At 56.0% G+C, this 11,362-nt stretch overlaps 2 protein-coding genes across 2 annotated transcripts in view; one reads left to right on the top strand and one right to left on the bottom strand.

Moving 5' to 3' along the window:
- Positions 1-2,014: 2,014 nt before the first annotated feature.
- On the bottom strand, positions 2,015-10,908 carry UBQLN4 (ubiquilin 4). Its single transcript, XM_026046658.1, is given in 12 exon segments — positions 2,015-2,863; positions 3,298-3,475; positions 3,859-3,974; positions 4,420-4,503; positions 4,953-5,092; positions 5,420-5,645; positions 6,134-6,292; positions 7,486-7,748; positions 8,093-8,295; positions 10,433-10,596; positions 10,599-10,660; positions 10,884-10,908. Coding segments are annotated over 12 exon segments (1,773 nt in total). The 3' UTR covers positions 2,015-2,710.
- Positions 10,909-11,098: 190 nt separating this feature from the next.
- LAMTOR2 (late endosomal/lysosomal adaptor, MAPK and MTOR activator 2) overlaps positions 11,099-11,362 on the top strand; it is a 3,674-nt gene continuing 3,410 nt past the window's right edge. Inside the window, exon 1 of the mRNA XM_026046656.1 lies at positions 11,099-11,110. Coding sequence (XP_025902441.1) covers positions 11,099-11,110 — 12 coding nt within the window. The remainder of the gene's footprint in view (positions 11,111-11,362) is intronic.

Here is an 11,362-nt window from a genome sequence, read left to right as displayed (position 1 = left end):
ATAGAGAGCCGCTCCTATGGATGGGGTGTACACAAACCTGTACACAGCCGCTCCTATGGATGGGGTGTACACAAACCTGTACACAGCCGCTCCTATGGATGGGTGTACACAAACCAATACAGAGCCGCTCCTATGGATGGGGTGCACACACCTTTACAGAGCCGCTCCTATGGATGGGGTGCACACAAACCTATACACAGCCGCTCCTGTGGATGGGGTGCATGCACCTATACAGAGCTGCTCCTATTGATGGGGTGCACACAAACCTATGCACAGCTGCAAATATGCATGGGCTGCACACACCTATGCACAGCCGTTCCTCTGCAAGGGGCTGCACACACACCTATGCATGCAGTTGCACCCCACACCTCTGCACGGTTGCACGTGCATACCCACCTGCACCTTTGCACGCTGCCAGCCGTGTGTTTCCTTCCTGCAGGCGCTCACGGGCTGCACATACACATCCCCAAGCAGCTCCGCACGGCATTGCACACACGAGCTGGCAGCTGTGCACTGCATGCAGCTGTGCAGCCTGCTGGCCCTGCACTGCATGCACACGCATGTGCACCAACACGTGCTGTGCACGGGAACTGTGCGCTGGGCCCTGCGTTACCTGTGCAAACCCGCTCCGGATTTGCTGCGCGGGGGATCGCACAGGCCCTGGCCGTGGTGCATTGCCAAACTGCAGCCGCGTGTTTAAAGCCTGCAACAGCAGCACCCTGCAACAGCAGCACCCTCTGCCACTGCGCAGCACCCATGCCTGTTGCGCGCCTCGCTCGTGTTTATCAGGGATAAACTCAAAGCATTGTCACCGTAGCCCCAGCGTGCTGCTGGCAGGTCTGCAAAGCACAACTGCAAAGCGCAAACAAGGCCCTTCACGGGAGAAATCACTCCACGTCAATCAGCCGGATTCATCGCTACCTGCTGAGGAAATTGCTCCTTCCATTGCATTTTAAGGGAATTAATTCTGTTTACCGGAGAAAAAGCACAAGGAAAGCGCCGGTAAGAAGCACCTTGGGGCAGGTCCTCTGGGAGAGAGGGCCGCGTTGGGTAGAAAGTGCAATTGTGCCTCTAAAAAGGGGGTTGCAGAGAAGGGATTAGGGAAAGCTCTCCGGAGGGGCTTAGGGTTGCACGGGAAAGCTCCCTTCCTCGCCGGCTTTGGAGCAAAGGCTGGACAGAGCTGGTGAGCACCGGGATGCGAGAGCCTGGTAACCACCTTCCTGGCGTTCCCAAAGCAAAGCCAAGGAGATCCCTGGCCAGGACACACCAAGGCAGCAGCTCCTGGCAAGCACAGTGTTCCCTGTGGAAAAGCTGGCCGCAAATCCCCCTCCACCCTCAGCCATTAGCGCTCACCCAGTCTCAGTTTATCCTACAGCCGCTCGGATGCGCTTAAGGCCAAGGAAGCTCCTAAACCAGCCCAGGTTAGTCCCAGACGCTGCCCAAGAGCGTTTCTTTCTACTAAAATGTCAAAAAGGGAAGGAAGCCCCCAAAATCGGGCAGGTTGCCCAAGGGTTCCCATCGTCCCCAGGAAGGAAGTGGGTGGTGGAATTGGGACAGGACTAATTAATGGCAGGTGAGGAGGGGACCTCAATCAGCCTAAATGCAGCAATCAAGGAAGATACATGGAGCGCAGGAAGACGGATGGTTGTGCGCATTTATTTTTCTTTGATAAAAATGGTATGCAAATTACACAGCCACGCAGGCTCCGGGGAAAGTGTCACCCTGCTGGTCCTGGGGAAGGGTTCCTGGGGAACAGTGACATTCAAACACAGCAAAATGGGGGGAGAAGAGGTGGAGAGCGAGCGATGCGGGGGCTGGACGGGGCCGAACATGAGAACTGCAACATTTTCCAGTGGAGAGAAGAGCTCTGTTAACTCGGTTTCTCCTTTTGCTTTTACCCTTTCGTAAGCGAGTCTGCTGAGCACAAGAGTCACCCCCCTAACGCCACTGCAGAGACTGGATTCCGTGTGTGAAAATCCCCCTTTCAAGCACTTCCTTCTGCACAGCACTTTCAACCTCAGGTTCAAGAACAGCAAGCCTGACGCCTAAAGGCATCCTAAAGGCTCCTACACCATCCCCACAGCACAACAAGGCCAGAGGTAAATGTATTTTTCATGCGCATCAACCCTTTAAGCAGGAAATTGGGCACGCACCTGTGTGCGGGGGACACGGGCTCAGCTCATCCAAGGGAAATATCAAGACAAAGGACATCAGAAATTTCCAAGTCACTTCAATTTTTCTTTTGATCCATTCCCAATAAGATGCTGGGAGAAGTAACCAAAACCAACTTGGCTTCAATTTTAAATATTTGCCTGGAACGAGGTCTAGGGGAGGGAATCATGTACAGTTAAAATCAAGCTACTCAAAACACAATCATTCTGTTAAGTAACTAGAAGAATCGCCTCTACCATCTAGAGAGAAGAAGAGTGTCTGAGACAGAGGGCATATTTAGGAAAAAATACACATCTGAAGTCTCTGTGGCCACGATGAGAACTGGAATCCACATACAAGCCAGTTAAAGAGCATTTCAACATGAAATCTTAACTTAGTAGGAAGATCAGGGGTTAAGCTGTATCTTTTTTTTTTTGTTTTGTTTTAAATACATGGACAGCTGTCAGATATGAAAATGATGGTGGGCTTTCTCGAAAGGTCCCCCTGTGCATGTGTATGGATGCGTGTGCTGACRTCTGTGGGGCAGCATGGCAAGAGCTTAGGAAGGCTGGGAGCCCAGCAGTCTCTCAATAGCTGCGTTGATGTCCCCGCCGGTGGCGATGAGCGCCTGCAGGTTGGCCTCGCGGTTGATGAAGCCCATGGCGTTCAGCTGCTCCAGCTGCTGTTGGAATCGCACTTCAGGACTCTGCGCCTGCCACGGGGCAAGGAAGGAAGAGCTGAGACAGGGGCTGCAGTGCCTGCTGGCCCAGCGGGCAGGGTCGGTAAGGGTGGCTGAGCAGGGACCCCACATGAATTTGCACAATGCTGAAACCCTCCAGGCTCTCTTTGGGATGTGAGGGCCACTCCACCGAGCTCTAGCCCAAATTCAGTACCTCAGGTGACAGCGGAGCTGGGAGGAGGATCCCCAGCACTTATCTGTCCCTGCAACCCTTTAAGTTCAAGCCTGTGCAAAAGGTCTCTCTGCTCCCCAGAGAACCAGCCATCCCGAGACACCRAAGCAGGGCAATTTAGCAGAAATCCCTGTAGCCGGGAAAGCCCTGTTGGGGAGCCACAGCCCTAGGGTAGGGGGGGATGAGAAGGGCGTGCGGTTCAGCCCCGAGCTGCCCCAGGGCACGCGGTACCTACTTGAGAGCTTCCTCCAGCCAGGAGCTGGATCATCTGCTGCATGAGCTGCTGTTGAGGGTTACCACCCCCGGCTGGAGAGGCACTGGCCGGCGTCGAAGCAGAGGGAACGGGGTTCTCCGGGATTGTGCTTCCTCCTGTAGAGGACGGGGGCATTCGAGGCATGCCGAAGGAACCGAGGCTGCAGAGAGAAGCAGGCTGTGCTCAGGGCCGAGCCCGGCGGCCGCCCCGACGTACCCACCCAGCCTCGCAGCTCTGCATCTCGTACTTCTCCCCAGAGATAAAATTCTTGAGTGAGGCGACGCCAAATACCACAGGCAAGAGATCGTTTAGGGGAAGCGGCGGGGGGGAGGACCAAACATTTTTCAACCCCTTTTTCCTTTTCATTTGCAGAAAGGGTCAAGGACTTCTCGCACTACATTCAAACAAGCACACAGTGCTAATTAGAGCTCGGAGGCCTGCAGGCACACACGCAAATTCCCAGGGCAGAGGAGCTCTGAATCAGCAGCTCGYCTGCCTCCCGGTACCAAGCGCGTCGCTTCTGCCCGCAGAAGCCCTGGCTACCTTGGCACTAGTCCTGGGGCCTCCGTTTGCAGCGTCTGGAGTCCCTGCTGGATCTGCAGGAGCGCCTGCATGGCGCGAGGGTTGGTGAGGATGGAGAGGGAGTCCGGGTTCTGCATCTGYGGAGGAAAGCAAACGGGCTCGTCTACACGGAGCTACCTGCACCAAGTGGAGAGCAGACCTCCCAGATGAGCTGGGTGAATCACAGCAGAGCCGGGTGCACGCGCCCGCACAGCTAGAGGGATTTGATTTGATTTATTTGAACGAAGCAGCCGCGCTAGTGCAATTAGCTGTCTTAATTTTTGTAAATGCATTACTGTCCACACTGGGGTTTCGCATAGCTTAACTAGTCTCATTTAAAGTTCATCTTCAGGCAATTTAGATTCTTTGTCTAAACAAGCTCTTGCTTTCTCTCTCCCCTTTGGAAGCCCCTTTCTCTGCAGCCCAAACCACCCAGACCCACACGCTTCCTAGTGCGCTCGACCACGCGGCCGAGCTGCTCCCCTTCCTACGGGGGACCAAGGGGGCTCGGGGGGCAGCACAGGGCCAGACAGGGGCCTTTACCTGCTGCAGGAAGACAGGGAGCTGAAGGCGGAGCTGTTCTTGAAGCTGTGGATTCCCAGCAAAGAGGGGGACATTTACCATGATCTAGCAAGAGACAGCACACGTAGGCAGGGTCAGAGGGTGTTAAACCCTCGGCACCCAGACCACGAAGAGCAAGTCACACGTGCCCATGACTCCCTCCCTGCGCTTTCAGCTGACTGCCCTGTTAACAGGGGCTCAGCGAGACAGCTCAGGCTCAGGTCCTGGCAACAGGGCTGAACAGGGGCTACCGCCCACAGGCGAAGGGAGGGCCATTCCCACATCCCTCTGAAAGCCACTGCCTTTTCTTTGGGCATCTACTGCGACAGAGAATGTTTGAAGCCCTAGGGCTCAGGGCTGCCCTTCAAGCTACTGAGAAACACAACCCAACTGCCTATTCACTCAACTCTCAGCTTCCTGCAGAGAGAAACCTGTGCAGCTGCGGAAGCAGGCTGGCCTCGCGGGTGTTGCGCTCGAGGTCGGTCTGAGGGTAGCAGACACGCTGCAACTTTTACCTGTGCTGCAAAGTCTGGGTTCTGGGCAAGAGTTTGCATCATGCTCCGCATATAAGGCGCAGAGATCATGTTCTGCATGAGCTGAGGGTTTTCCGAAATCTGCTGCAGGAGTCCTTGCATCTCCGGGCTGTTAAACATGCCTGTAAGAGGAAGGGAAAAGCAAATAACCCCCTTGCACTGAGCCCTGCTGCAGGGCCTGCAATGCAACACGACGCAGAGCTGCAGTGACTTCACTGGCAGCAGCACACAGCTGTGTGCAGCTCTGCYTGCCACCTCCTGTCCTCTCAAGGGCTACAGGGACCTCTCCGGGTTCCCACAGTGACCCCCAGGCGGGCACACAATGAGGAACCCTTTCTCACTCACRACTGGGATAGAGCCACCCGTCCAGAGAACAGTCCCAGACAGGGAGCCTCCCTGCAGGGAGGTCTGGGATGTGGCCGGCCCCGAGTCCCCTCCTGCRTACGCACCAGCCCCGAGGTTAGCAGCGTTCAGCCCGAAGGGGTTGGATACAGTCGGGGTGCTCTGGGGAGCTGCCGAGCCCGCGCTCCCTTCGCTGCTGGGCGCCTGGCTTTGGGAGGCGGGGGGCGTGGGGCTCCAGGGGTTYGGCAGCGGCTCCCGGTTTTCCGTCCGCAAAGGCTGGGAGCTCGAGCTGTCAGAATTCCCCGCCAAGGAAGAGAACGGATTGTTGCCAAACTAGAGGGAAGAAAAAAAAAAAGAATCAAGCTTAATCAGTCAGTCCTAAAGGAGAGCATCAGACTAAGCYGAGCACGGCATGAGCTAAAGCCCAGCCCACCACATTCAGCGTTTGCTAAACACGTGCCATAATCTGCCTCCCGAGAAACCTGCAACCCTCAGTGCATCACATTCAGAAAGAGGCCAGGCCCCGCGGCGGCCACAGTCCTGAATCCGTGCTCGCTCCTCCGCGCTCCGAGCCAGCGGGATCCCGGCCCGCTGCAGCGCCAAGGCGCCGGCTCCCGTGAACAGCCGGGCCCAGGGAGCCCAGGCAGCAAGCGCAGCTCTCTGCCCACATAAACCAGGCCTTGCAATAAAGGCCAACGACTGGTGCACAGCACAACGGCCCCCGCTAGCGGCCTGGAAAGGGAGGGGACAAAGGGCTCGACGGGAAGAGGCAAGCGCGGAGCGTCGCCCTGCCCGCTGCCAGCGCGGAGCTGCGGCCGTACCTGCTCCCTGGCCGCGCTGAACATGGGCTCCTGGATGTCCGTGTACATACGGCGCAGCGCGTTGTATCCTCCCGGGATGCTCTCCAGGTTGCTCAGAGCCCGGTCCTGGTTCCGCATCATTTCCTGCATCATGGCGGGGTTACGAGCCAATTCCATGGTCTGGGAGAAAGAGGGAAACGCGGAAAGTTTAAGTCTGTGCACACTCGACTGATCCAGTTGAGCACTGAAGGAGTTAAATCCTGGCTCCCAGAAGAAAGAGCATAATTAAACCCGTTTTGCAGCCGGCGAGCACAGAGATCATTTATCCAGGCAGAGAGAGCCCAGGGATCCTGGCTCCTCCCATCCTTGCTGTGCTCTCCTCCTTCACAACCTCAGCTCAGCTGGACAAGAGTGTTTCGTTTCTAAGCAGTATCAGGACATCCAAACATTTAACACCCATATGTTCCCACTCAAAGTTGAGGCAGTACATTCAAGAACAGAGAAGGTAGAAGAGTTTGGATGCTTCCTCTTTCAGGAGCACCCAGTAATTCACCATCTCCAGACRGGTAACCCCTGCACAAGGAACATCCAGAGCCAATCCACAGAGCTGCTGACGTACGGATCATCTGTGGTTTAGTCCAGCAGGTCTGAGATTTGGGGYACAACTGACACAGTCCTAAGGAACGGAACTGAGAAGCAGATAGGAACTGTTCTCACTGGACAAGGGCCTGGAAGCAGCTCCTGACCAGGCTCTCTGGGGAGAGCAGAGTCCTGGCAGTGGCTGGTTAGAACATTAGCTTGCACTCTTGCCCTGTGCTCCCCTTCTGACAGGCTTGGTGTCTTACAGATAGTTCTCTAGGAAACGGGGTCTTTCCGGCCTCGGACCAGAGACAAAATTGAGTTTTCACGGATCCCAGGCCATGACCAGCGTTCTCCACTGGTAATACATCGCAAGACATTGTTCATATAGCCCCGCAGACTTTAATTTAACAATCTACAAAGAGAAACGGGAACAAAGAGCTTCTGCAGCAGCTTCACTTCACCACAACTGGTTTTGCAGCCATGCCTCATCAGAACAGAGTAGCCTTGCAGGCAGCACAATGGGAATATCTCAGCATCACTTTTGCCCAACACATGATGGATTCAGTAGTCCTGGAAGGGAGATATTACTCAGCCCACGTGCTTGCAATCCGTAACTACTCATGTAACTGGAGAGCACCATCTGTTTGGGGGGAAGCTCACAGCAGAAACATCGCCCAACTCACTGGATCTGGAATTTACACCCTGCCTTTTGAGACGAGACCTGAGGCGAGTGCAGAGATGCTCCTAGTTGTGCTTGAGACAGGCCTTGGGTGCCAGCTTTGCTGACTCACCTGCCGCATGAGCTCGGGGTTATTGAGCATGTGGCTTATCTCCGGATTCCGCTCCATGAGCTGCTGCATCTGGGGATTGGCCATGATCATCTGTCTCATGAGGTCGGGGTTGGACATCATGTTCTGCACCAAGGGGTTCTCCATGATCTGCGAGAGCATCTCCGGGTTGGACATCAGCTGCCGCTGCATCTGCTGCTGGAGCTCCATGAAGTTGGCGGAGCCCATGCCAAGGTTGCCCAGCCCAGTGATGCCACCAAAACCAGCTGGAGAAGAAAGAACACGGGGGAGAGATGCGAGTCAGGAACTGTTGGCAGCTGCAGAAAGGGGACGAGCGCCTCAGCTGCTGTATGTGCGCCGAGCTGCGGGCTCCCTATTCCCACAGCACTCGGCTCTGTGGGAGGGCATCCCACACATGCAAAGCAAGGGATTTGAGTTACCCTGAGCAGGGAAACTGAGGCACGGCAAAGACGTGCCTCGTGCAAAGTCCACGGCAAGGCACAGGGACAACTACAAGAGCCAAGAGCCCCAGCTCCTTGCTCTACTCCTAGGAAATTCTTCCGTGGGGCAGGGCTGTGGGGCAGGGCCRTGGGGCAGGGCCGTCACTTACAAAGGATGGATGCAGCGCTATTGGGGGCCCCGTCTCCAGTCCCCGCCATGGTCCCTGAGCCGCTGCTCCGCCTGCTGCCGCCCGTGTCCGAGCCGGCACTGCCGGACGTGGAAGGCTGGGACGGGGCAGCAGGAGACGCAGGGGTGGCAGCAGGGGCAGAAGCAGCAGTGGGGGCAGAAGCAGCAGCTGTAGGATCCTGGACTCTGCAAGAAGAAAAAAAATCATTAAATTCCTGAGATTCGRGTAAGTTAAGCAGAGTGTGCTCTGAGGGAGCACAGGACTGCGCCCCCACGCCAAAGTCTCCCATCAAGCCAGCGGTTCCAGCAGGAGCTGTTACAGTCTGCACGGATTCACAGCTGTGTTTTCCAGATGCCTTCCATGTGTTGGAATATCAGCCTCCCATCCCGATGCRTAACAGCCCTGACATTTCATCCTGGCCTGCACCAAGTGGCTTGACTGGTCTTACTCTGAATTGCAGCCGGCTCTTGAGTTGCACTGAACTATTTACCCCAGCCATATCCTTGAGCAACGAGCTCGCTCCAAACAGGAAAATCCTCCTGCTGAAACCCACAGAATCCCACAGAAACCGCAGGAGGTTAGAGCAGGGCTACTGCACGGGGAAAGCAAGAAGCTGCTTTTCTGCAATTCCTCCCATGCACCGACTATTACTAACGGTGCTCCCGGGGGACGAAAGAATTAGCTCCGTTCTAGAGAGGGGGAAACTGAGGCACGGAGCAGTAGTGTCACCTGTGCTACGAGGCTACAAACCATTCACAGAACCAGCAGAATCAGCACCAACACCTCAGCAGGCCCTTGGACATCACAGCTCCTCTCCAGCACCCAGGACCCGACACCCACACGTTTAAAGATACTCGGAAGCCTCTGCAGCCACTGCAGTGATAATCCTGTGCAAGCACTTAGGAACTAGCCCACAAAGTCCACTTTACTCCCTCCAAATTAAACAGAAAATACACATATGCCACCAACAAATAACCAAAACTATTTGTTTGCCCAAAATGGTTCCCGTTTCTAACTCCCTTTCTTCTTTCACTGTTACTCCATGACTTAAAAATAAACACATCTAACCTGAAGACCCTCTATCCATTTCCCAGATTCAACTGACTGCTGCTGAAAGTCAAGTGAAAGCCCCCAAGGGGGCCGGGCACGYGGGGAAATAAAGCAAGGGGGAAGCTGAACGAAAAGGAAGGGAAGGAGGAAGCTGCAGAGAGGTCGCTTGGTTTCTCTGTGCACAGGAAGAGGCTGCAAGGTCCTCAGTGAGCGCTTATTGATGGCTACCAGAGAGTAAAACAAGAACCCAGGGCAGCCTTCTCGTTCACGTTGGGGAAGGGGCCCCAGGTACCCACAGGTTTGCTGGGGAGAAGCGGCACCAGCCTCTCGGGCTGGATGGAGATGCAGAACCCAGGCAAGGGGCCTCACGCCGGAGCCGGCAATGTTCACGCTTGCTCTCGTGAAAGAAAGGCTGAAAAAAGGCCGGTGAATCTCGACCGGGGCAGCAAGGTCAGGCTGCGGCGGGGAGCCCACGAACCTGCTGCAAGGGGCACTGCAGCACCAGCCGGACGCGGCCACCTCCAAACCGCGGCCACTGTTAACGCTGCCGCCTCCGCTTGGCAGGATTTGGGAAAAGCTTCAYCCTGCACCATCTTTTCAGCGCTGTCAAGGGTGCCCCCCTTCCTCAGGAGGGGCTGCGCGGCCCCGACACCAGTTGTGTCGGAGCTGGAAGCTGGACGGGGGCGACGCCGGGCGGCACCCGCTAGCAAACGCTGCCGGGTCCGGGCAGTGACAAGGTCAGAGCTCCCCCGCGCGCAAAGCTGGACGCGTCCGCACGGAGTCTCCCTCCGCGGACAGCGAGGAAGCGGCGCTGCTCTGTCTGCCCCTCGGATAACGCGCTCCTCGCACGCGCCGGCAGTCGCTGCGAGGCAGCGAGCTCCAGAGCAGAGCGCGTGGCAAGAACCAGCAGAAGAACCGGGTGCTGGTTTCCAGTTCACCGTGGCCTCAGCGGGAACGCGGCTCCCGCCAAAGGCCCGTCGTTATTAGAGCATCACGTGCACAGGCTCCTGCAGCATTACCACGCTCCCCTCCGCGTGYGCTTTCAGTGCCTAGAACTGTATTAGAGAAGACCCAGCCCCCTGAGGTACTTCCAAATTCAACGGGAACTGAGTTAAAGCAGGGAAAGACGGGCCAAGTGACAGATCCCAACCACATGGGAAGCAGTGACGGGTGTGGGAACCTCAAGGACTCCTCCGGCCAGATCTCCGTTACCGCTCCCAAATGCCCCAAATCCAGCACGTCCCCCCTCGCCCCCACGGCACCGTTTCTTACTTCTGTGGAGTCTTAATGACCAAATGCACAGTGAGCCCATCCTTGATCCCATGTTGATTCAAAGTGTCTCCGTCCTTCAAGATCTTCCCCGCAAAGATCAGAACCAGCTGATCTTGTTTGGCTTTAAACCGTCTGGAAATCTCTTCTTTGAACTGGAAAACAAAAACAGTGCACTTTTCAGGAAAGGACCCAAAAAGAGAAACCCAAATATTTCAGACAACACGTTCCCTATGGAAACAGCACAAGGAATGGACGCTCCCRCAGAACTTCAACAGGAGCAGCTCATGCACATGCCAGCTCATTCACCAATTACTGAACACGTCTGATGTATTAAYGGGGAATAAAAAAAGAAAAATCATTTTTTTTTTCCAGGGAAAGCCCAACTCCCTGTGATTTAATACAGGGCAGAGCCCTATGGAGAAGGGAGCAATCCTTATCAGCCAATGGAAACAAACTAGGTCTTTCCTAATTCCCATTTCTGCGGCTGTATTCCCTGCGCGCACGAACACGGACGTCTCCTCCTGACTGTGTAACGAGGTGGGATTAACACCTGCCAATAAGATCGGCACTGCTGTCTCAGCGAGCGCGTTCCCAAGTTCACTTAGGAGGAAAGAGCTTTGCGCTTGGAAGCCAGAGAYGGGAGGAAACTCGCAGGGAAAAGCCGGGATGCAAACACTGGTCCTAGCTGAGCTCGGAGCCTCCGCGCTGCAACGTGCGGAGCCCACGCSGCACGGAGCTCCCGAGCCTCAACGTGCTCGCGGAGCTAACGGGGGTTTCGTCCTCAACAGGGCAGTCCCCGAAGGCGCCGTTCATCCCGGCCGGCTCGCAGGAGCCGCGGGGAAGGAGTGGGAGCGCCGCGGGGAGCGCAGGCCCGCGTGGCCGCGCAACGCGGCTCCCGGCGCCGCTGACGACACCTCGATCCCGTGGGAA

This window comes from Nothoprocta perdicaria, unplaced genomic scaffold, assembly GCF_003342845.1.
Source record: "Nothoprocta perdicaria isolate Ctin4 unplaced genomic scaffold, notPer1 scaffold_451, whole genome shotgun sequence".
In the NCBI taxonomy this organism is placed as follows: domain Eukaryota; kingdom Metazoa; phylum Chordata; class Aves; order Tinamiformes; family Tinamidae; genus Nothoprocta; species Nothoprocta perdicaria.
The sequence above is the reverse complement of the archived record's forward strand: the minus strand, read 5'-3'. Positions and strand labels throughout refer to the sequence as shown.